Source organism: Acyrthosiphon pisum, chromosome A1, assembly GCF_005508785.2.
Source record: "Acyrthosiphon pisum isolate AL4f chromosome A1, pea_aphid_22Mar2018_4r6ur, whole genome shotgun sequence".
NCBI classification, from domain to species: domain Eukaryota; kingdom Metazoa; phylum Arthropoda; class Insecta; order Hemiptera; family Aphididae; genus Acyrthosiphon; species Acyrthosiphon pisum.
In genome coordinates this window covers 49569037-49596864 of record NC_042494.1, presented here as the reverse complement: position 1 = coordinate 49596864, position 27828 = coordinate 49569037, and the positions used below count along the sequence as shown (strand labels likewise).

At 27.3% G+C, this 27828-nt stretch overlaps 1 protein-coding gene across 1 annotated transcript in view; it reads left to right on the top strand.

Annotated features, from left to right (window-relative positions):
* The first annotated feature begins 658 nt into the window (after positions 1 to 658).
* Positions 659 to 27828, top strand: part of LOC100160267 (protein amalgam-like) — a 370302-nt gene continuing 343132 nt past the window's right edge. The window contains exons 1-2 of the mRNA XM_029487214.1: positions 659 to 833; positions 19726 to 19961. Of these exons, the coding sequence (XP_029343074.1) occupies positions 19895 to 19961 (67 nt within the window). The 5' untranslated portion in view covers positions 659 to 833; positions 19726 to 19894. The remainder of the gene's footprint in view (positions 834 to 19725; positions 19962 to 27828) is intronic.

Here is a 27828-nt window from a genome sequence, read left to right as displayed (position 1 = left end):
AGATTCAATTTCCTATAATCCTATGGGTATATCAAAAATTGTAAGTTCTATAATAATAATAAAATATAAATATAAATCATTAAAAGAGTATACCAGTCACTTCAACCAGAAATCAAAATCTGTAATGGAGTGTTTGATATTTATAAATACACTATGTCATTATGAAGTACAATCATAGGTTATAATTATTGTAAAATTACAAAACATATTTTATTTTAGCGCTACCTATGTTAAATTTATTCGTATAATATTTTTAATATTTTGTTCCTTAAATCATAGAAGCCATTTTTTTAGTGCCTATCTAAACATAATAACGTTAATAACATAGCAATATGCAGGTAAAATGTATACGGATATATTATTATGTATTAATGTGCATTTAATATTTGTAAAAGGATTAATCATTTTATTTATATTATATTATTATGCTTGTATAGTTGAACAAACAAAAATACAAAATATTTAATCTTAAGCCACACATTTATAAAATAATTTCCATCGGTACTCCATTGGTTGAACGATCGTTTTCAAAAAAAAAAAAAAAAACAACGTATATATATAACGCATTTTCGTTTAACAAGCGTGTATTAAGTATCACTAGATTATGCGCTTGGTGTGTAGGGTGCGCTGCGGAAAACTAGGGAAAACCGTGAAAAGTTTTCTGTATCCAGTGTGTCTTTAATATCGCTGCGGGATAGTCGTCGTCGGTAATAATTATCTCTTTCGTCTACCCGTTTGTTTACGCTAATGAAAATTGTTTTATATAAAATAAAAATATTCACGTGATGATGAGAGCTTCACTAAGTGGTCGCTGAATAAGAAACTGAAAATAGGTAAGTACTTTGAACGTAAATACATTTTTAATTTTTTTTGTTTCAAGTGAAAAAATCGAAATAATTAAAAAGCTTTGATGATTATTGCATTTAGAATTGAGACTTCGACTTGTTTTCACGTTCGTTGTGATATATATGTTTTAAATACCAGAATTTTTAATACTGATTAACCATATTTTTTTTATATTAAATGAATGTTTAGTGTTCTTAAAGATAATTATTTGGCACTTGGTGATTTACCAACGAGCTCGTGCAAAAATTAAAAACAACCGTATGATATTATCTGACCATAATTATTAATATATATTTCTGTCCCGGGAAATAAATTTTTTTGCTTTTGATATAAGTATTGTATATAATAATTATTAGCGACAGAATAAATTTCACCTATTTTAATATTATGTTTGTCGATATTAAAAATATATATAATATGTATTTTGCATGTAATGAAATAATGAATTAAATTTCATTAAGTGCTTCTTGGTAAATTAATTTTAAATTGAACTAGAAAATAATACTTAGCGTAATAAATATAAATACTTTAATAATTAATTCAATATCATTCAGAATTCAATTGTATTTTTTTCTAATGTTTCTGAGAACATTTTTTTAAGCCTCTAAGTTCTTCATTCTTACAACTGTAAGCATTTATAGTACTGTCAATACCTATATTAATATGTTATTATTAGAATTTGTGACTTTAGATTATTATTACACGTTTACACTAATTTGTCATTCCCTGAACATGTGAAAATATTTATTTTTGGCGTCCGTTCAAGAATTTTTTTATTTTTTTCAAAAGTATATACTATATGGGAAAAATAATAATTGCAAAGAGCAACACCGCGAATTGAAATGGAACAAAGGTCGTGGATTTGAATTAAATCCCCCAGGGTCCAGAGTATTGTCGGTGTACACGTCTATTATTGTTTAGCCTCAACAACGTGCCGGCCTTTAAAGGTTGACCCCTACTACAGTCATTGCCAAAGCTATTAAAAAAAAATAAAAATAAATGGAAATTTTACAATTTCACTCTAAACGTGTGTGTATGCGTGAACGACACATAATAGGTAATTTATTTTTAGGCAAGAGTTCGTAAAAAAAAAAAAAAAAACAATACCCAAACCTCTTACCATCGGTGCAATTGGGTAAAAAGGAACCGAAAAAAAAGCTTTTTATTTTTATATCCCTTATTGAAATACTAAAGTAATAGCAGCTATGGGTTATTCATCAATTCTATCGAAAGGTATTGATAATTTTCAACACTACCAATACTCTATCGGCATCGGTAATAGAAAACATCTCTTTGTTATTTCTAATTGTTCAAAAATAATGACGTCATGATCTGAGATATTTTAACTATGCCATTTTATAAAACCAAACCACGGTTAGGTGTATAATTCTCTGAATGCAAAATATAGGTAGGTATACTATATTTTATACCGCTTTGAATTCCCAGGATTTTGCATTGAACGCACACTTCACCGGCAGGTGCATTAAAAGAAAATGTTCATAAAAGCAATTACATGTCAAATGCCAAAATAAATACGGTTATAATTTTATACTATGTAATATACAATGATCATTAAGGGTAAAAATAATTGTATATACGTTTATTTAAATAAATTTTTTTGATAGTTTTGTAAATATTTTGTGCAGACGATTATATTTATGTAAGCATTCGAGAAAAATCGGTTTTAGAACTTAACCACTGTCTATACAGTGAATATTATTATATTTTATTTTGTTGACGATGTGAAACAATATTGCTATACTTTTTTGATCAAATTTATCATTAGATACCTAAAGTGGTATTATTTTACACACAACTTTTGATTCTGTTTGAATTGTTATCATTCAATTGTTGTGAAATGTGTTTTATGCAATGTTAATGTAATAATTTCTAGATTTTTATTTTTGAAAAAGTACTGTTACACGCTTGTTTATTGCAATTATTGCTCTTCAGAGCTTTTTAATATTTATCAGTTTATTTAATTTGCTACAAATTTGATTAGATGGATTTTTTTAAAATGCGGATGAACATTTTTGAATAAAACGAGTAATAACTGTATTTTTTTTTTTTAATTAAGGGTCCCGGTGCCAGTTTATCAAATTTTCCACAATTCTATAAAATTTGAAAATTCAATTTTATATTTTAGTTGCTACCTCAATTATAAGACTTCTCCACTAATCTACTACCCGATAACTATTTAGGGGTGGTTGATAGGGTGTATTTTATCGAAAAAAATTACTTTACGGGAATAACTCTCAAGCTTTATAGAATTGTCGGATTTCGATAATTTTTTTTTTGTTAGAAAGAAGAAAATTTTTTACAGGGCGGATTGAACTTCGATTTTTGATTACAATGCTAAAAACAAAAAATAATTAAGAATTAAAAACATGTAAAAATTTGTAAAATTCAAAGGCTTATTATAGAACTCGTAAATAGAATATTGTAAATCAAAGTTCAATGAGCTCTGTAAAACTTCTTACTCTTTCTAAAAAAAAAAATTATCAAAATCTGATCACTCTACGAGGCGTGAGATTTTTTCCTGTAAGGCATGTTTTGGAGCAAAAAAACAGGTCGTGCGCAGGCCCCTTAAATTAAATTTATATAGAATACCTAGTGTACAATTTTTCTATACCTATATATACATTTATCTTATATTTTGAACACTGAACTACCGATAATTAGGGCTTAACAGTTAATGGATATAGATTACGAACTATCGTTGAAAATCATAAATTTTATAAACAGCATAATATTCTGATTGTGATGAAGTGCAGATACAACATTTTTGTAATGGTTATTGTTCTATATTCATTATTCACAGATAGTAAAAGCATGCTTATAGGCATGGCCCTGGAAAGACGAGATACAGATATTGATTTCACTGCAGCGTCGATTGTTTTTTAAGATTATGTTCAAATAAACTTATAAAACTAAATACTCTTAAATATTGTATCTATCAATACAAAGAGGAGCACTTAATAATATGTTTATTGTATACAATACAAATGTTTGAGGGTGCAATCTTAAATTGCGATGTACTTAACCTGTTAATAATTTTTTTTTTTATTGATTTCTGGATGATTATATGTCATTCAACCTGCACATTATTTTACTTTGTACACTAGGACGGTTCTTAGTTAAAAGGAAATTTAATGTGTGTACATTGTACACCACGATAAATACTTGGAGTAAACATATTGAATGACACAGAATGATCTATTTGACATTCAATATTCATTATTTTAAAATATTCACTAGGTAGTTAGAATCATTCATTAAAGTGTAATGTAGGACTTACCTTATTTTCGAAACTTTCACTTAGGGAATATAATTCCGGTTTTTTTTGTTTTTTTTATGAGAAATATTGTATAAGGACATTTTCTAGAATTTTTACTTATTTTTTTTTTAATCTAATTAATACTTGGCTATGAACTTGATCATTTATTAGCAATAGGTTATTATTTTCCTAAAGAGGCGAATACAATGATTGAATACCTATAGGTACTATCTTTTAAATTTTAAATGTTTTTAATTATTTCATATTTGCCCATTATTTGTATAAATCCAATTGATTTTTTTTTAGACAATAAAGTTTTTATAACTAGAAGTTACAGTTTTAAAAAATTGTTGATTTTTTACAATTATAGATTACTAGCTGATCCCGTGCACTTCGTTGCCCGTTAAATGTACCAACTATTTATGACTCGAACTTTGTACAATTCGTTATTTAATATTCGGTGTATGGTGTTCAAAATGTATCTTAACTTTTCCGTTTCCCGGAATAAAAATTATGATTCGCAGCAGTATATTATCAGGTAGGCAATCTACCTACGGTAGATCGCGGACCCCTTGCTGTTTGTACGTAGGTGTATGATTTAACTCTAAAATATCAAAGTTATACCAAGTTGGTCGTATTTCACCTATGGTGGATTAATATAATCAATTAATACAAAATCCTAACCTAACATAACTACTAATATCAGATGAATAAAAAAAAAACCAAATTTAACCATTCCTAAATTAGTCTGTCTTCTTCCCAGATGTTTAATTTACACACAAACATTCATACCAAGCTGAATCCGTGCATTCCGTTGTCCGTAAAAAGTTGGAACTTAAAAAAATTATGATTGTTCAACTGTTTTTGGGTGTAACTTGCTGCAATGTTCAATAATTTTATTTGGTGCTAGCTTGTACCTGATCTGCCCAAATAACCAATAATAAATAAATACTAATTTCTACTGTAGACTGTAACCAATTGCAACTATTTAAAAAATTAATAAAAATAAAATTTCCAATTTCCATCGTGAACCTCAAGATCCCTGTTTGAGCACCTCTTTAAAATGCAAATTTCAACAAATCTTTTCTTAGTGCTCGATGAAATTATTATAAAAATCTATCCTCGAAATTTCAAGTCGATAACTCAAATAGGTTCCGCTTTGCGTTGATTATTGGTAAAGTACATTTTCCTTTATATATATAGATATCAATTAGACTATTATTCAAAATTTTAATTATTTTTATATTTATAGTATAGAGCTTCAATATAATGGTTACTAATTATTAGTTATATCAATATACAACATTTCAGAAACTAAAAGTTTAAAATTAAAATAACTATACCTTTTTAAAATATATTTAAAATTATGACATTTTTGTTTAAATTACCACTAAGAAAATTATACAATACTGTAATTTTAATTTCTCGTCATGATAAACTTTAACTTTTATCTGTACATTGTTTGTAAGACATATTTATTTAAATTGGTCATGCGTTAGTATAATTTGAGTTGATGTCCCGTTATTTCTTGGTTATTAAGTTTGATTATTTCAGATAAAATTTTAAAACTGTCTCTTAAATTTTACCTTTAAGAAAAATTAAGTTGTTCATTTAATTTGTCTACTTATAATTTGTATCGTAGTTTAAGTATTAGATAAAATGAAATATTATGTATTGAATATTTAGTAAACAGATAAAATATTATTGGCCTGTTTTCATTAACTTTTTTACGTGCACCTATAATGTATTACTGATTTTTGTGTTAGTTTAGGTCTAAACTATATAAAACCGCTAATGAATAATTATTAAAATTAAATGAAAATGTATTAATGCGATTGACTAAATAGGGTGCAACTTACAGTATAACATTTTTCGACATTTTGATCTGATGAGCACCTAGGCGTAAATATCTAATAGGAGATAGATGAAAAAAAGAGCTCTTCGAGATTTTGAACATTTATTTTGGAGATGGACTGTATAGTGTTATCCAAAGAAATCGTGGTTTAAATAATTTGATCTTTATTCATATATCGTGACCCGATATTTATTCTACCGTTTGCATGCGAGCAGACCACAATGTGGTCACGACGTAAGTAATATATACTAATACCTAACAGACAACAGAGACAATACTAATTCGTTATAAACTGACGACAATCAAATAAAATGACAAAAGCGTTGGAAATTGTATATTATTATATTATTGTAAATATTGGTCGATTTAGGACGAAAACTAACCCGAAGAAGGTGTACCCCGACGTGTATATTATTATGTAGGATACTTGTGTGAGTACAACTGACTTTTCGTATTGTATATTATATTATATGATTATCGCGGAGATATTTATTTTTATTTTTTCGCATGGCCCGCCGCCTGGTATAACTTTGCGGTTTATTTAACCTCGAATAACGGGCAAATGAATTATGCGAAATATTTAAATGGTGAAATCTGCATAATAATTTATTGCGGAAACGATGACGGCGGTAGACCTTTACTGGCAGGATGTCCGAGCTATAGCGATCTGGCACTGTACAGTATTCTTCGACATCATTGTTGCGTCGCGCCACGCTGTTTCGCCGGTCGCCGCCGAGCGCATGTTACTTGATAATAATATACATTTTGGTATTATAATAATATGCGTCGTCTCTCTCGTTTGAGATTCCGAAAGGATCGATAATAATATTATAATATACTATTGCTCCGAATTCCGTGGTATATAATATTATTATAATATATATATATTTTTTTTTAAATATGAACATTCGGACCAGTTACCATATTATATTATACCTTTGATATTGCTTCGATAGTTCTTTTATGTGATTGTAGCGAATATAACTAGCGAATTCTGCATAGATATATTTTTTTTTTTTTTTAAGTAGGCAGTCATCGAGAAAAGCGTGCACAATGCAACGCAACTCACGGTCGATTAATAATTATAAATCGGTTGTGATTTTGATTTATGGTGAACGTCTTTATGGTGTACGACCATGGGTAAATGTAGCCTGCACTTTGGATATTATTTTTGCACATAATTCGATTGGAAATCCGTAACGAAGTTAATTGCCGTTTATTTTATGTAAATGAAAAATATCAAAATTCTTAGAACATTATTTAATTTAAATTCCAACTAATTTTTATGTGAAACCTGAAAAGCAAATAAAAACGTAATTCATATTTCCTTTTATATTCTTAGCAGTATTTTACTTATTACTTAGTTTACCCTAATAACCTCTTCACATTTCAAGAATGCTTTAGTAAAAATAAAATTATCACCAACTATGATATTTTTTAAATGATGATTTGTTGTTAAATAGATAAATTATTAGATATTAATATAATTACTGTCAGTACCTATAGCACCAAGTAGAGCAAAAGAAAATTAGTGCCAAATATTATATATGTATTAGGTGTATTTCTTTATGTACAGGGTGATTCACCAAGCATGTTTACCCCCATTTTCACTAATAATTTTATTCAAATTCTTATATTTGGAATTTTTAAATATGCTTAAAGACAATTTTTTTAAATTATTAAATTTTTTGTAATACTTAAGGAGTGTCCAGCAAGGATACAGACTTCTACTTTTCAAAAGAGAATCCCCCTTTTTACTTTAAATTATTTAACGGATGATTTTTTGAAAATTTTGATGTACCTAATTGAAAATAAATTTCATTGAGTAGTTTCTTAGTTGTAAAATGTTTGTACCAAGGATAATAGTCCTTAAAAATGGTTTTATAATAATATGAAATAGACGTAATATTGGAACTAGTATTTATACTTGGACATTTTTACAAATTATTAATGTTATTAGATTAATATGAATGACTAAAACTTTCAAATCACTATACCATCGATATCTTATAAATCCATTTCAATGGATATTTTATTCGTAGAACACAAAGTTAAATAACTCGAAAACTATTAGTACGAGTTTTGATTTCAATATGTCAAATTTTTCAAAAAAATTAACCATTGAATAATTTACAGCTGGAAAGGGGGGAGGGGAAGCTCTCATTTGAAAAACAGAAGCTTATATCTCTACCGAACACACTTTAAGCAGTGCAAAAAACCTCGAGAATTTAAAAATATGGACTTAAGTTGATTTAAAAATTCCAAAAATAAGATTTTATACAACTGCATTATTGAAGAAATAAGAAGATAGACATGCTCAGTGAATCGCCCTGTATGTATATATAAATACATAAATATTAGATACATTTATATTCTATTTAAACATAATATTATATCATATTTTAACATAATATTCACCATAAATATTTATAATGCGTAACGTACACTATGACTGTATGGCAGTAAATACAATTCAGGTATGCTGTCCTTAAAATGTATTTAACCATATGGTATATTATATTGATTGTAGGTTGTAGTGTTTTGTTTAAAATTAAAATTAAAATGTACCGTACTGTACGTCAGACATTTAAGATAACATGACGTTGTTATCGATGCAATCGATGTTCAACAAAAATAATTGATATATTTTATTATTATCTTATTATTTAGTTTTTATATAACTTTACGATAGTTGATAATAATTTATCGTCGATTAAACTGATTGAAAACAATATGAAATTCTGACTTGAAAAAAATTAATTAATTGTTACCTATTCTTTTACTATGATTGGACAATTTTTTGGAAGATAATGGTTGAAAATCTGTAATAATAATATTTTATTTATCAGTTTAAGGACCTTAAGTTCCTTTCCGCACACTTGTTATTCGTTACCGTTCAAGTCGTATCATTATGGTTTCATATTATATCGAACAGATTTCGAGGAAATTACTTCGAGTACACGCCAGTTTAGGCACCTTGTCAGGTGTTCCGGGTCGGGTAGCTGTCTCCTGACGCTATTAATTCTGTCAAATGTCAGAAAACAAAGTAACGGAACTTTACGAATAGGTACCACCACCGTGATAATCTAACCGTGTCGTCTAAAACCATCAGAACCGTTTTCTCGGATCGGAAACGTATACTTACACCATCCTCCACCTTCTCCCTCAGAATGACCAGTCGAAAATTACATATCTCTCCGGGATCGAAGGGAGGTGAATAGGTGTAACGAAACTTGTTCAGGACCTATACGAAATTGATTATCTGAGATTATTGTTGACCCTGGTCGAATTTCGTTTCTAGAGATTGTGTATGGTACGTGATCCCGACCAATATACTTACTTGGTGGTACACGTCCGTCTGCGAAAACCGTCGGACAGAGTTGTTGGGGAAACTTTTGCTCGTTTAGTATTTTGTATGGCCAATTTGTTTGAATATATTACAGTTATACGGCCAATATTTAATAAACCATTAGTGAGGGGCTCATGTTTTTGCGTATATCATCAGCTATATACAATATATATTATACGTGTGTAATTTATTATATTTTTTATAGTGCCTCAATACACTTAGATCTTTATACAGCAGTAACTAGATTGTATGTGTGAAATGTTGTTGTAATCAAGCTACAAAACGTTAGTTATCCCTTTAGCAAAAAAAAAAAAAATAATCCCCATTCTGTACCCTTAAACGTTAACGATGATTTGTCGATCAAACGACGAGGAATAGAGATGATGTCGGAAATAATAATATTAACATTTTAAAACAGAATATACAACAGCAGCTGATACACATGACCCGGAATGCATATCAAATACAAATAAAGTAATTGTATTTACAAGCATTAATGTGTATCATGATTGGATTATTAACCTGCGAACTAAATTTAAAAAAAACTTGTTTCCGCGTTTTCATACGTGTTTATTACGGTAATGTAGAGATAAGTGATTGACAAAGTAGTATCCAATCGTTGTCATTAAGCAAGTACAATATTTAATCGGTCGAGGATTGATTCCATTATAGTTTATTCAAGTAGGTAAGTATAAATTGTATAATACATAATATAGAAAAACGTCTATCAGACACCTCAGGACACGAGTAATGAATATCGAGAAGGTTCATTTAACTTCTCAGAAATTCCTATTATACAGTGCTTGACATTCGATAACTAAATCTTGACGTGGAGTAAAAGGAAAATTGATACTATTGATAATATTATTTTCAATTACTGATAAACATAAGTGTTTTTACAACCTTTTGATCCTTCGAATGGTTTTTATTTCTCGATTCTACTACGTATAAATTATATTTTTACTAAAATATTATTTATTTATTCATTTTATTTTTTATTGTATTGAACTTATATTCAGTGACAAGGGTCATTAGCTAACTATTTTTTAGTTACAATTTTACATAAATATTTAAATAAATATAAGTTGCATTGTTTTCATATGCATTATTTACAATAGATGCCTATATTATTTGTTTGGTTTTATTTTTTTTTTTCAAAAACGTTAAATAAATAATTTTCTTGTTTTAGTAATTGCTTTTATATACCTATTATTCTGATGTATTTAAAACAAATCTTATTATAAAAATGTTTAAATGTTAAATATGAGATATAAGAACCTAATTTATCCTTAATATTTATATAATGTAAATTCATTTTTTGTATAATATTAATTAGTTGTAAGTATAAGTTCAGAAGACGTATAAACAAAATTGTACATAATATATTATATAACTACTTAAGTATCTACCAATAATAATATTATACTATTAGTATGGAAAAATCTGTAAAGTACGAATTAATAATAACAAGGATTAATTTTAAAAGGTATAGTGCAATAAATTATTTTGTGTAAAACAAAACTCTACAACACAAATTTTTATCCCGGTAAATTCTTAATGATATTACATTACATGTGATCTGTATAAATGTAGGTACATATTCGTAAAATAGTAGAACAGTATATTAAGCACATGTACTGAGTGAAGAATGCACACATCTTCCTTTTCTTAGCTTACCACAGCACACAGGATATTGCTGCATTATTATTATGAATTTAAACGCTATCATAAATCAGTCCAGTCAGAAAAACGATTCCGGGCGATGCTCGGTTAAGTATAAAATATAGTGTTTATTGTAGGATAATATAAAAATGTTAAGTCACTTGACATCAACTTTGATTAAATATATTGATTTAAATTTATTGAATATAGTAATGAAGTCATAGTATATTAGTCATCTTCATAATATGATATATTTGTATTAAAATACTAGCTGACACGGCGATGCTCTGCTATTGCTAGGTTTTTGTGATTGTCCAACTCATTTTGGGTGTAACTCACTGTGGAAGCAATGTCTTTTTAAGTGTAAATGATACTATATTTTAATTTATAACCATCCCAACCAGCGTTGTCCGTGAGATTAGCTTATGATTATGCGAGCAGTTTATTATCACGTAGGCAATCTACCTGCGGTAGATCGCAGACCCCGCGTGGTGCATACGTAAGTGTATGGTTTAAAAAATGCAAAAAATTGGTCCACCGAAACCGTCGTTCGAACTCGATGCATTCTGTACTAAAATACACAGGCTTATCGCATTAAAAACAATAATAATTATAATTATTAAAACCAATATCAACCATTTATAAATGAAAAAAAAAAATAATAATCATAATAATTATCTCAAAATCCCTTCCCGAGAACCTACCCGGGTTAGACATCTTATTTACCTTTTTTTCGCTAAAAAATTACGTGGCCTATCTTCTTCCCTGAGGTTTAATCTATCTCTGTACCAAATTTAATCCCAATCAGATTAACGGCTTAGGAATGCTTATAAAGGACATAGGGAACTACTTTTTTGTCTTTTTCCAGAAGATGTACTTAACTTTGAATTTTTAAATATTATTATTTACTCAATTAGATCAAATTATTTGTGTTATATTATTAATTAAATTTAATTCAACTTAAACTATAAACAATCATTGGTACAGTTATCGGAAATAAATGACCATCAGCTATTGAGTTACAAGATATAATAATTTGATTTTTGAATACTATAATATAGATAAAATGTTCAATCTATATATTATAATATTATGAGGGAAACAAGAAAAAACTATTTCCACGGATATCGTACAGTGATACATTTTTTCTCTCTTCGACCAGAATTCAAAAGACTTAACATTTAACATTTAAACGTTAATACTTTACTTTTTTTTGATTTTGTTTATATTTAGATTATATGTAATTTTCATGTAGTCTTCATGGAATAGTTAAAGAATGTTTTCTTTTTCTTTGGTTTAAATAGTTGCCAGTTGCCACCGATCTTTCAGAAGTTGATATTGTAATATGCCAGAAGCTTCTTGTGTTTTAAATTTTGATGCTGTAATTTAGTTTTATGAAATGTCTCCAAAGTCATATTTGAATGTTTGTGTTTCAATTCTAGTTACAAGGTCGATGGAAAATTTCAAACAATAAACTTATATTCACGATTTTTTAAAGTGTTGTGGGTCCACCACTCACCAGAATGAATAGTTGAACTGCGTAGGAGAAGTTTCATTTATAATAATTGTTGATGGTAAAGTTTGTAGGTCTCGTTACAAGATAAAAAAAAAAAAAAATACTACTTAGCAAAATATCATTATATTTTACAATACAAGCAAAAAACACACAGCCTCCTGATGTCAGCTGTGTTTTTTTTTTGTCATTTTTTATATCTAAATTATTTGCATTATAATTCGGTTTAAAATGTTCAGGATTCATCTGTTATTATGGTTTAGTTAACTCTGACAAGAATATTTTGGTACTTTGACGATAGTTCCAGGACAACCATTACTTCATATTTCTGCTGTGCGACTGTAAATTCGTCCTAACATAATGTTTACACTTTACACAGTTTAACAGTAGTCAGATTTAACTATTTAAGTCATTTTGATTTCGAATGCCAAATACCAAGTACTCATCACGCAATATAATACATACCATGCTTAAATTAATACAATTAAACTTAATTGTTATTCCTGATTTTTAACCTGGTACCTGCGGCCGTACACATATAGTGCAAACATAAAGTGAACTCTTTTCAAATTTCCCGTTGAATACTTTTTTTTAAGCACTAAAAAAAAGAAAATTGTTAATTAGTAATTACACAGCAATTAAAAAAAAACCCGATTGCAATAGATATAATTGTGATACTATATCGTCGGTGATAAATAGTGTTCATTTTTACCACAAAACCAAGAGGATAATATATGAAGTCCATTAAAAAAAAAAAAAAAACAATACACCTATGTGTAGGTAAAATAATATTAAAATTTAAGTTTTGACCTGATTTTCGAATTCTGTTTTATTATTTTTATTTTTATTACGTTTCGTTTTATTATTTGTTGTAATCCAGTTTTTTTTTATGGTTAAAACGTCATTATTCGTCACGAGTTTGGTGGTACAAGTACCACAATGACGAGTGCACGCAATACACTCTGTGGCAGCGGGGGGTGATACGTAGTGTGTGTGTGTGGTGGGGGGAGGATGGAAGGAGGTGTAGGTATAATAATATGTTGCGGAAAAAAATAGAAAACAAAAACGAGCGGCCTTTTGACTTAACATTATACAAAAGGGCAGAGAAAGGGTATTTTATTGCATCCATCCATATAATAATGCAAAAAACGGTGGAAACGACGTTATTATTATTTCGTTACCGGCAGTGTGTAATGTGCGTCAGTTGTGTTTTATCAGCAGTTTATGGAGCGCCTTTCCCATGTTAATATATGTTTGCTTTTTGATGTGATATTATTATTATTATTACTTCTCATGCCTCTGGTTCCGGCGTTTTACTTATTCAGCAATAATGTCTCAATATGCATTCGGCTGCACAGTAGTACACCTTTTTTTTCGCTCGCACTCGACCATAATAATAACATAATACGCACGTATTACGAAGTGTATTTTATTTCGTTTAAGCTGTGTTGTTTGGGGGGTGGTATTAGTTTTCCCAATGACCAAAACCATAATAATAATTATGTTGTGTTGTACTGCTGTTGCGTCGTCGTAATACTATATCGCGATGTTCGACATGGTTTTCGATTTGTTTTTGAAAAAGGTTACGCAAGACAAAACTACGCGATCTCTATGAAATCAATTATTATTTGTTAAACGCAGAAAATTATATGACTATACAGTTTTAGTATGGTTATTTCAGTTTATTAATTTTGAACAATGATTTCGAGTGATCGCAACTATAATCATAATATTAATGTGTCTGGAGTCCGGAGGCAACTCAATTATAAAATATTACATATATTTTGTTATTATTAATCCACAATAAAATTAATATCAAACAAGTACGGGCAAATATTTATAGCTGTGGTTAAATTGTATTACAAATTAAATATTTAAAATTTAAAACACTTCAAAATTATGAACTGTAACTGAACAAAAACTAATCAATTCGTTATTATGACTTGTAGTAAATCGTAAATGTAACTAAATTTTAATATTTACGTTAAATACCTACATTTTATAACTCACGAAACTCGAATTTACTATGAGTTTAATATTATATTTAGTCGCTTACTCGCTTCATTTATACTTGCCTTTTTCAAACATATATTTTTATACGCTATAAAGTTATAAACAGTAAAATGTTGTAGGTATTTATTTTAAACACGTAATTCATTTTAAGAAGTTTTAACAACCAATTTATTTAAAAACATGTATATTTAATTTTAAAAGTAAATAATTAATTAACCAATCAGGACTACAAAATTTTAATTACCCGTGTTGTTAATAATTTAGAAGTTAGGTTGGTGGAGGCTAACATTGTTTATTCTGATATTATTCTGATATTTTTAAATTATAAATCTATTTAGTGTTTAATTAGGCCTCGTACGATTTATAATAATTAAATAATATATGCATTGGATTAATGTAGGTATATTCTGCTTTACAAGTTAAATGCTCAAGCATATACGTTACATCATCAATAAGGTTCAGACTTTTCAGCCAAACGCATTAGAGTACTTAACTTAGGTTCTTTTTTACGTACTTATACAATTTTACTACAAACAATGGTGCCAAACACTACCGTAAGCAATATACGTCACAGGAGACTGTACATATTATAGCTAGTTACTTCATTCACCTATATAATATCATGTTATGCGCAAAGTTGATTATTAAAAAATTTGCTATATTGCTTGGTCAAAGCCGTAATAGAACTCAGGTGATCTTGAGAAATATGACATTTTAAAGTTAGTATACTTTAAAATGAAACATTTTTAAGAAAAAAAAAAGAAATCCAATGAGCCACTTTTTAAAATTTTTTTTGAATATTTTCAAATGCTTATAAAAACATTTTTTTTTTTTTTTTAAATATTTTCTGACTCATGTTAGTTTTTTTATTCTTAAGTTTGGATTAAAGTAAAATAAAAAAGGTTAAAATTAAAATTTATAAAAACAAGTAAATGGTTCCTTATATTTTAATTTTACAACTCTTCAGTTACAATTTACATAATTATTGATGTTATTTACTATTTGAGTTAATGAAGATTGAGGAAACATAATTATTATAAAATAATTATCATTTTTATTCTCCTTATCTTGGTATTGTAGGTTAAACGCATCAAAATTATGTTCACGGGGTTTAAATTATTGTTTTGTACTTACTATTTTTAAATACTAAACATAAAAAAGTGGTTGAAATGTATTTGAATTTATCTCTTTTAAAAATATTTGAACTATTTTTCAAACACAAAAAAAATATTTAAATATTTTTCAACTAGGTAGGTATGTGAATGAGTATTTAAAATTTACATTTTGTACGTAAAATTATGTTTCATATTTTTTCCAACTCTTTGACAGAAAGATGAAACGATCATATTATTATACTTGTTTCGTCAATTAGATGAGTTTAAACTTTATCTTGAAGATCGAATAAAAAAAAAAAAAAACCATTTTTAATATTATTGTATTCAGCGTCGTCATCTGAGGGACGATTCTTTAAATTTGTATCTATACACTTCTTGTATACGTCGTGGGCTTGTATAAAATATAAAACAGTCGTTCAAATGTCAAACACAATATTTTCGATATGCAATCATAATTTATAAAAATGTTAGTACAGCGTACCTAAACAAATAAAAGGCTGCGCAATCCTGGATGTAAATTGTCCAAATAAGTTTTGTATTGTGTTGAAATTAAGTTTTTTTTTAATTCTTATTCACGAGTTTTTAACTTCTCGCCAGAGAAAAAAATAAATCCTATAATGAAAAACGAAGATAAAATATAATATACAATCGTTTTTAAGTATGGTGTACATACTTTTATACAATTCGGGGAAAAAAATATTATTGAAAAATAGATTAGATAAGTTTTTTTATTTTATTAAACATCTGAACATCTATGTCTCTGTTGCATATAATAATACAATTTATTTATATAATGTGGTCGTGTCAAATGCTTGAACATAAATTTCTAAAATATGACAAATATTTAATTTTGGGGGGAAATATTTAATTACTTTACAAACAGTTGTAATTTGAACAAGAGTTAATTAACGAATTTCTCGGTGGTAAAATATTTTTGGTAAACCTTTATGAGTGTATGTAAACATGAAATACCAAGTTAAATAATTTCTAATTTTATTTAAATATTTGAAATATTTTATAAGTAAATTTATTAATGATATTTATTATGTTACATTATTCTATATTCACCAAAGTTGAAATAATTTAAATTTAGGTATTCAGTTTAAATATTGTTTAAATTTATATTTATTATTTCACTAAATAATCGATATTTTTACACTAGGTATGAAAATAAAGTTGGGATATTTCAATGTGATATGTGTATGTTATACAAATATTACGATTGTTATTGTTTCCAAGTCGTTAAATCTAAAATTGTATACAATAGTAGGTACAATAAAGTGCCTACCTATACTCTTATACGGAATTTAATTATGTTACAATGTTCATACTTCAGGTGTAAAAAGTAAATACCTACTAAAACAATATAAATAGTATATATAATATATATATATTTAAAAATCTGGGCAAGTACGTAACCGCTCTTTTGTAGGTTCAGTAGATGATGATGAGTATATAACTCGTCTTTGAGGAGGTCACTGTAAATTTTAATGGTTGACAAGTTCGATAATTTGAATTTGATGATAAAATATCATTTGATAGAAAAAACGATTTGATTAAATTAAATATTAAAGCATATTTTGAGTCAGTACCAACTTACTATAGAACGATGTGAATAAGTTCGTGTATAAATAAGAAATATCTTATAATTAATCTTACCATTTTAAAAATGTCATAGTGTATTGTCAAATATAATGATATACTTAAAAGTTTCAACTCCTCACAAATAATATTTTTGAATTACAAAAAAATCAAAAAAAATCGTTATCCCACGTAAAAAATCTAATTTTGTCAAAATATAAACTTAAATGTCTATAAAAATATTGTGCATACCAGAAAAAAACATTTAAAAAATGTCATCGAGAGACTTCGAATTTCAAAAAAATAAAAAATACACATCATTTTAAAATCAATACAATTATCATACTTACACTCAGACTCTAAAATGAGGCTCTTAAAGTCTCAATAATTATTCTGATTAACAAGATAAAATTAATTTTTATTCATCATTAGGGTTTTGAACATTTAAAAATGATCATCAGTAAATAATGACTGTTCTATTAGTATAAACATTTATTCATAAACGATTTGATAAAAATATTATGTTTCAGATAATGAAATTAAAAATAATTTAATAAATTATTCAATAATATCAATTCAAAATTTAACAAATATAATGGTGATTATTAAAATTCAATGTGTGACGCAATATTAAAATATGTTGTAATCATACTTGTATTTTACATTTTTCAAAATGTTATGCTTAAATAATATTATACTTAATGAGTTTTGATTCCGAAATAGTCTTTCTATATTAATCCAATCTCATACATTGCCCAATCCATTTATCAGTTACGTTCGTAGTAAAATGTAAATCATCTCGATTCACAATTTATTGTTAAATTATCTGACGTTTTAAGTATTATGAAATTTATATTGGCAATGAATATAACGTTAAAAATTATAAGCTATAATAAATATTATAACGTGGGGGCGTGGGGCCCGTTCTGGATTTAGGGTGTGCGAGTGGTGGTTGTTATACCCCCGGTGGTGAAACAGGCCACCTCATTGACAGACGGTTGCAAATTTAAATATTTCATTTTTTTCAAAACAATTATAAAAACTGGCATTTAAGACTGTATTCTCAGGAAAATTGATTACACAGAACATACCTATTATAATTTTATTAAGAAAATCAATCGATAAAAGTAAAAAAAAAAAATAAATATTGACGACCTGGGTTCCATTGTTGTTGTCGCAGGCCTGTTTAACCCACGTACTGTAGTTTATGTACTGGTCTATTCTATCAATTTTGTGCTATAATAATATGAAATCGTTGAACGTTTTTACTACGTACCTATAGAAAAATATGTCATAGTATTTCAAAAATTACTGCTTTTCTGTCTGACAAAAAATGCACGTATAAAAAGAAGTCACGTTACGTCGCAGTTAAGAATGAAAAAAAAATATTACCTAATTATTGAATGCTAAAAATATATTGAGTATACGACTATATAATTTTTTTTTACTGTTTTCTTTATCTTATTTTTTATTAAATTTAACCCATTAATCTACAAGTAAAAATGTACAATTATAGACCTACATAGCATGCATTCAGTTATTGCTAATTAATTGTTTTAATTCAATCGTCTATCACAAGTAAAAGTTATACAGTTAACAATATTTTTGAAATAAAACGTTTAATTTAAAACTATATCTACCTACCAGCTATTAATCAATTTTTAATAAAACATTGGTAAATATAAGTAACAAAGCGATAATGATTATGGATTTTTTTTTTAAATATAAATATTTGAAAAAACACTTATCTTAGAATTCTACAAGATATAAAAATACTAGATACCTACTCAGAAGGTGCATTTAAAAAAAAAATACACTTTTAATTTTGTATGGTATTTGAATAATAGCCATAAAGGTTATTGCTTAATCGGTGATAGGATAGCCAACAATCTTTATTTTATACAAAATATGAGGACATCGTTTTGGATGAACCACTATGACTATGAATTATGTTTTAATTAAAAGCGATTATTATTTACGGTTTTAATTAAAATGTATAAACAGACCACCACCACCACGGATTCTGAGTTTTAGTAACTCGTGTGACTGCTCGCCTAGACGCAGAATATTGTTTATGTTATGACAAATTTGAAAATCATAATAAATCATCTCGTTCGAAAAACGATTTTTCGTTTTCCAATATATATTTTTTTAAACATTTCTCTACGGTTGTCAGTAGTTTTTCTATGAGAGACTGTTGAGGAAAACGAAAAATGACCTCTTGACTCAATTTCTAATCGATGATTGGGTCACATGAAACTCCTTTTAACCATAAAAGTGACGACAAAAAAAAAATAATGTAAAAAAATTCGTAAAAAAAGATATTATCATCGTTGTTATGCAAATTTATTATTCTTTAGAATCTAAAACGAGTCAATAAAATATTTCTCGATTTTGATATAATTTGACAAAAACTCGATGATTATAAAAGTAACGAATATATTATACCATTACAAATTATTATTAATTCATTTATAACAAATATGACTAACTGAAATTTTAATTTTGTTTCAGGTGATTAGAACGATACGAAGATGATAGTGATTTTAAAATGATGTTAGTGTATTTCTTCTAAAAAGTATATTAATTTTTCTAAAAAATTAAATAGTGCGATTGCAAACTTTTGTGTGGTATCGACGATATAGTTTTAAATAGAAAGTGAACTATTTTAATTTCAATAACCATGTTAGAAATGCAATTAAAACTGATATCGATATGGTTGGTGACGTTTCAATGGATCTCAAACTCAGGTAAACCTATTTAAGTCTTTTACTTAATTTAGTAATTAGTTATTTAAGAAAAATCTTAGATTTGAATAAAAATTTAGAAATCTTAAAGGTCTAACTCACCTTGTATACCTATAACAAACGTCGGTAAATGTATACAAAAAAACATTTATTGTAGCTAGTTATAAAATGTTTTTTGTTCGGTGCACATTAGTGCATTCGTATTTTAGGAGTGTACCAGCTACCTACTAGAATTTTTGAAATGCATACAATTTAAGTTATTTACCATGTTTTATATTATTATAAGCACTGTGCATAAAAATCAAAACATTACTGTACTATAATTTATAAAACATTAATGTAGATATAATGCGTGTACAGTAAGCCTGTAAATCGGTTCTGAAATAAAAATAATGCACTGCATAAAACATCAAAGGTTCTTCTCTTAAGCCAATCGTTTTGAATATTTCGGTATAGTCGTTTGAGTTGTCGTAAAAAAAAAAAAGAAAAAAGAAAACCGTATTTATCCACCAAGTTTGTATTCAAAAGTTTTATGCGGTCAACGGTTTTTTTTTTTTTTTTTGTCTCACTGGACCGGCACAATAAAAGATGTCCGCTTAGCAGTATACAAGAGAAAAACGTATTTTCTTGTTCGGCAGTTTTACTAATGGCGTTTGGAAACAAAGAAATTTCCCTAAAGGGCTTATGCGTCACGGTCGGTGAAATCCGTATTCATCTTATGCTTTTTTTTTCGTCACCCAATCTGTTTATCAATGCGAAATGAGTCCGAAATTGGTAACGTCGCTCAGCGGGCGAATGGGGGGTGTGAGGGGGGTAGCATCGGGGAAGGAAGAAACTGACTTGGGAGGGGTTTGAGGAGTAACGATTGAAAAGCAACCATATCCTATGGGACAAGGAAGAGCAAAATTGCATTTCTGTCCGGTCAATAAAACTTTACAACTTATTACTTCCGCAAAATCTATCCCATGTGAAATCGAAGGGAACAATCGACAATGAACTTAAAACACGTAGGCGAATAAAAAATCGAGAATAAAACCAGACCAGATTTCGGGGGATGATTTAAGACATTATTTCCAAGTGGCTAAGGTAAAGAAGTTTTTCCACTTTCTTCAATCCAACTCTTAAATAGGATGTAGGATGGGTGAACAGCTTTCGCTCTTTAAATAAGGCTTTTATTTTCTTTACATAAGCTTCAATTGTTTTCTTAGCCCTTTGAATATTCAAAGACTATAGATTTTGTGACATTCACACTACAGGAATGGTATTGATTGATATATTTTTTTTAATATTCAGAGTTTCCAAATTCATTTGATTAATTGCGTTGTATGGTTTTAAATTAGTAATGGGTTTTATACCGTCATACCTTGTTAAATATTGTTTTTTATCATTAAATAAAAACGGTTTTATTGTAAAAAAGATAAAAAATATTATTATACTTTTATATTTTTAATGGAGTGTCAGAAAATGTACAAAATTAAAAATAAAATAGGATTTCAATAAAATAGACGGTTAACAAAATTTCAAAAGTTTCCACATTGTTTTCGAATTAATTCAACCTTGGTAAATATATAACAGGGTATAAAAAAATATATTCAAAAATATTATGATCGGATATACATAATGTCTTATTTTCTTTGTATCTGGGTTTAGAAAATTCACTTTTTTGAATTTGAATTGATTATAATAATATATTTGTGACATGAAGGTTTAATAAATTATTAACGCATCATGGATAAAAATATTAATTTATATTTTTGTATTATACAATTTCGCAGTCAGTAATATACTTTTGAAGGATGCATATTACGTTTTTCTTTATATTATATTTATGCTTGGGCAATATATTATTCATGCAGATTCTGAGACTTATATTTATCAATGAAATGAATCCTTTTATCAGAGATTCGTTATTATTTAATTGACGTTCTGCTTTATTTTGTTCAATTACAAAATGGTTTGAACCCAACTTAATGTATAATTATGTATAAAATAAGGTTTTGTGTGGTATAATTAACATTGCATTATATTAATTTAGGGATTCTGTTGCCCTTATTTAAAGATAAGCAATTATACATCTGATTATATAAAATGATATATGAAATGGTTAATTAATAAATCCATGGCATATAATGTACAAAATATTAAGTGACCAAATTTTCTCGAAAAAACCAATAATTATCTTATTGAACATATTATTTTCCCATAATATTTGAATTTTTTTTAATTAGGCATTATTTAATAATTATTGTAATGAGTAAATCAAAGTACCTACCTATATGCTTTGATGTCCAACGATATTATGATGTACGATAAACGAACAATTAATAGCATACATTTCTGTGATAATATACAATTGCTTACAATTTGTACAGCTACTGTACAACGCGAGTTAACGAGACATTCTATTATTCTTTGAATTTTTGTAATACAAGTTAACAAAAACAGAGTATACTTATAAAATATTTTTATATTTTAAACACAAATCCGTTAAAAACAAAAACTAATCTACTATTATAGTCTTTGTTGATTTAAAAGCAAATTCTTAATCGGCGTATGATAAAATATAATAATATAATAGATCATAATTTTGCGTGTTTCTCTGAAGGTATTATATTATTGTACAGCTTTGGTTTCTATTACTCTTCATATGCGATAAAACGACCTACACAAGCTGATTTTATTGGTAAAACTTTTCGCATAACCTTATACGATTCTTGTGTAAGCATACGTATGAAATAAAGTAGGCGTGCAAGAGTTGCTTAAAAATTATTACTTTTGTTAGTTTTCTAGGAAATCAATAAACAAAACCACTTTTTTAGATAACTACGTATACTTCGTATTGTATAAATAAATTTGCGTATACTTCAATTTTATTAGCTCTGTGGTATTCTAAATTCTTATTTTATTGATGCCAAGTATTAGGTATATAAGTATATTATATAAATACTATAATATAATATTGTATTATTAGTATTGTACTGCACAAAAAAAGATTCTCATCAAATGTATTCCTAATATAAAACATGTTTGTTTTTAACCTACCACCCAAGACTTAAGACGTTTGATATTGTTATTTATTTGAACTATAGATTAACCAACTAATAGAATTTTAAATTGCCACTAATAAAAATACGTCAGACATGACCTGCAGAAATTCTACAATATTACAGATATCGTCGTCTCAGAATGAAAAGGTTCTAACGTAATTTTTGTAATTGTTCAGGAGAACGTTTTTAAGTTAGCCCGTACCTATCATTCACGTATGAATTAGAACCTTTTCATTCTCTGTATCTCATTGAATAATTAACGGTTCGATACGATTTCAGGATTGAATTATACAACAAAAAATATTTAATAATAATATGCAAAAAAACAATTTTTCAAAAAAATTGATTTAGAACCTTTTCATTCTGAGACGACGATATGCAATTACATTTATTTTTATTAACATTAAATAAATCCGTGAAATGTCCACCCCTCTTGTCTTTGTCCGATAGGTTTAAAAAATGTTCCGATATCTTGAAAATCAATCTAAAATTAGTGTTTTTAACCGATTTGCAAAATATTGGTATACTCTTCGAATCGTCATAACAGTTATTTGAAAATTCTAAAAGCTTCCTACCAAATTTGAGATGGTTTTCAACTAATTAGCAAAACGTCAGCACATTTAGATAATCAACTGTAAAAAGACGGGGAAGGGGGGAAACTTCACGGATATACATACATAATATATAACGCATTAATTTACATTTCTGACTGATAAGAGAAAATTATAGATCCATCATCATAAATGAGTTCACTAAATAAGAAATTAGAAATTACCAAATGGCTTAACAACAAGCAACAACTTTAAGATATCTTAGGTACTAATCTAATATAACATTCATATTTTCAACTGTTCTGCAATAACTACATTTCTGCCACCTGAAACTAATTTAATAGGTACCATTTTTATTTGATTTTTAACGTACTTACGTCTTATCAGTTTATTAGGCATGTTTAAGTTATTAACTAGACAAATTTATGTTTTTGTCCTAACCCATCGTTAGGTTAACGATTTTTATTTAATTATTTTTTAATAATTTATACAAAAATCAATAAAATGTAATTTAGAATTTAATATTATATAACATAATAGAGTATAATAATATAGGAGTAAAAGTTCATTGGAATTTATTTTACTAAACACACATATGACTGAGTTTCTTTTAAATGAATGTTTTCTACATTAAATCAACCACAATAGTTATACCTCCTCAAGTTGTATTTAAAATCACTGATACGTCGATATGATGTATATAATATTGCATTATTGCACTTATGTGCATGTATATTATGATGATGTTCTAGGATAAATAATTTTAATTAAGCATAGTTACACATAAATCACTATTCGATTATTTTTCTGAAAAGACAGTTTCGTTGTTATTTTATTTTCGTGATATTGATAATATTAAAAGTAAATTATACGCACTGCGTTTGAATAAAAACTAACATTTATAAATCAATTGAGATGACTAATTATAATTCAATTATGTGGCAGATGTTTTGAAAAATTCAAATGAGTTTATACCATTCATTGTTTTATTGCTTTAAATATAAAACTTCACATTTCAATGAAAAGGTTTTTTTTTTGATTATAATTTTAGATGGATTATATTTTAAACTGTAATGTGGTCCGGTGGTTTTTTTTTGTTATGATTCAAAAAATGTCTAGATAAACGGAATATTTAAAACAAATTTGTCAAATACTGGAACGCTTTATCAAGTTTGTAAACATATTAAAGCGGAAACATCAGTATCCAAACACACGAGATATGAAAGGGAACGAGTTGTCCACAGTACATTTAGTCGAGAGCGCATAATATGATATGATACCATTGTATCGTGTAACATGGCTCTTAGACATTATCAATCATTTTTTTTTAACCAGTCAATATTTACTTGGAAGTATGACCTTTTGATATTCATAATATTAATAACTAGGGCGCCACATAGCTGGTGACATTTTATGCAGTCTGCTCTTTTTAAAATAAAACACTTGCTTGTTTTTGGCACGTTTAATGCGTTTGCAGAATAAATTGTCAAACTGAATTTCATCGAAAATTTCCAAAAGATACAAAATTCACAGAATATAATAAACGTTAGTAAATATGTCAAAATAGCTAAATGTGATTTAGAAAATAAAAAAAATATATCTAAAAAGTACTCAAGATTTGTCTTTTTTATTATTAGTTTTATAACTTTGCTCCCTATAAAGGCAAACGAATGACAATACTAAGAAACATGAGATGAATATAAAACAAGACACACGAGTTTATGTATACATGACCATTTGAGTAAATATTGGAATTTATAATAATATCTTAAAACAATCTTTACATAGATTTTCACTATAGAAAATTTGAAGTAGCTGACAACTACTGTAAATTCGATAAAACAAAATATGTATACCATCACTCATCAGAACATAACTGTAAGACAATACTTATCACATATAATACACAGTTGTAGATATTGTACGTAGCTTAATTTTCGTCGTAAATCATGTGTTGGGAAAGAAAAAGAAAAAAGCGGGTGTGCCTAACTCGTGAATTTTATTTTTTTATATTCAATTCTCGGTATATTATAATGATTGATAGAATTATTTATCGAGTTAAGGGTTGGCACTTCTTATCAGTGTGTTACGTGTCTTGTTATGTGCTTTTCACTCACCACTTGTACATTCATGAGCTGTACGCTATTTTTTCTTAAAATATGACAATATTTTATGTGATTTAGCGACGTAGGTACCTATATACCGCTAGCCGCGTCAATTTGTCGTCAAAATTTAACAGAATTAATTCAATTTTATCAATCGATTCGCCTAACCCTCAAAAACCTATACTGCTGTATTATTACTATGTTATATTTATGCATAATAATATTATCGATGAAAACAAGTCGTGTCAATATTTCAGAGATATTTTATTGTTATCCGCTTGGTTTCGCCGTATCGCTGTACCGCGTCATAGCGTGAGTAATAAAATCAATGTAATTAGAAACTATAAATAATAAGGTTTGGATTAAGCTCTGGCGATGCATTCAAACGACCATAATTCCAACTCAGTCAAATGAAATGAACAAACTTGTCCTCGACATGTTGGCTATGAGTCGAGTATAAAATACGAGTTCTAACAAGTTTTAAGTCATGTGTATAGTGGAAGTATAGGTACCTACAACAATTAAATTCTACGTGCCCGTTCAAAACCATTCAACCATTCATAAACGCAATTTGTAAATGTTATGTTGCACCTCCCTCACGTCCGTAAACTTGTATTCGTTCTTAAACTTCTGAGTTTCAATTTATTAGAAATTACAAACATGAATGAGTTTTGTAAATTTATATAGTAAGTAAGTACTAACTTTCTACTAACGGTTTTATTAATCTGTAATTAAATTATTGTTCCGGAGATAATGATTAATTATACAAACGTGCATGATATACATTGCTGGTATAATAATAGTAATAAACTAATAAATTTGGTTTTGAAAAAATAAACAAACTTCTTACCAGCATACAATATTATGCATTTTTTCAGCATCTCAATATTGGATGCGATAATCGCATAATATTATAAATTATAATATATAAGTGCATTATTTTTGTATTTTACCAGCTGATATAATAGGTTGTATATTATATTTTATACAATTGATTTAATGAAATAAGTATAGGAAATCAAGTTCTAGATTATAATTATAATTATTTATGTGACTATGACGTATGGGTTAGAATATATTTTGTTACATAGGTAGGTTATTAGTTTAATAACACGCAATACACATTTCTAGTACTAGGTATATCATTATAGACTATATTGTTTTAATAACTAATTATATTTGTTTGAGATTATTTATTTTGTTTTTGGTTTTCAATACATTATAATATTTGAAATCTATGCTAAAATTTTTTAATTTGTCATCAATGTCAAACATCGAAACAGGTTATAATTTATATTTGTATAAAAAATACGATATTTTATATACTAAACAGAAATATCTGTTAAAAAAGTTTTATATTGATAATATTATTATCAATATAATATAATAAGTTCAATAACATGTTTATGACTTTTTTAAGGGAAATTTATAATTATGTAACGATGTTTTGATTCTATATAAATGTATAAACAATGATTTATTGTTTTTATTTTTATTATACATATTATGTACTTGAACAGAGACACTGCAGTTACATTATTTATTTTTTTTTTTTTCTACCTGGATATTTTTTTCGTTTTCTTATATAAACCATGTGGGATACACCATAGGATATTAGTTTAAATATGTTATATATTGTATATAAAAAAAAACAGGATTTATTTATATTTATGTGCATGAAAATGTGTTATATGTTTACCTAGATAAGCACAGGTATTATGACAAAAGGGTGCTGAAAGTCCAACACTGCACGCGTACAACAAAAGCTTATAATGCCTTAAGTTACAACTCTGGTTTAGTTTTTTTTTCAAACATTCTTGAATGAAATAATATTATATAATCGGTTAAAAAAATGAAGTTTTTGTTTAAAACTCGAAAATTGATTTTGTTGGATCTGGGACAATGCTTTAGTTTGAAACAGTATAAAATATAAAAAAATAAATAAGTATTGACCAAATTATAAAATTAAAAGAAAAAAATGATTTTTATCATTTTGGTTCTATATCGTTATAAAGCCAAAAAATCAAAAATAAACATAATACGTTAATTACATTAGTACACATTGTTACATGTTTTGGATGATTATTTATATTGGATATCCTATTTATAACATAATCTGGATGATGATGACGTTAAATAATAAGACTTCTGTGCCGTAAAAGTAAAA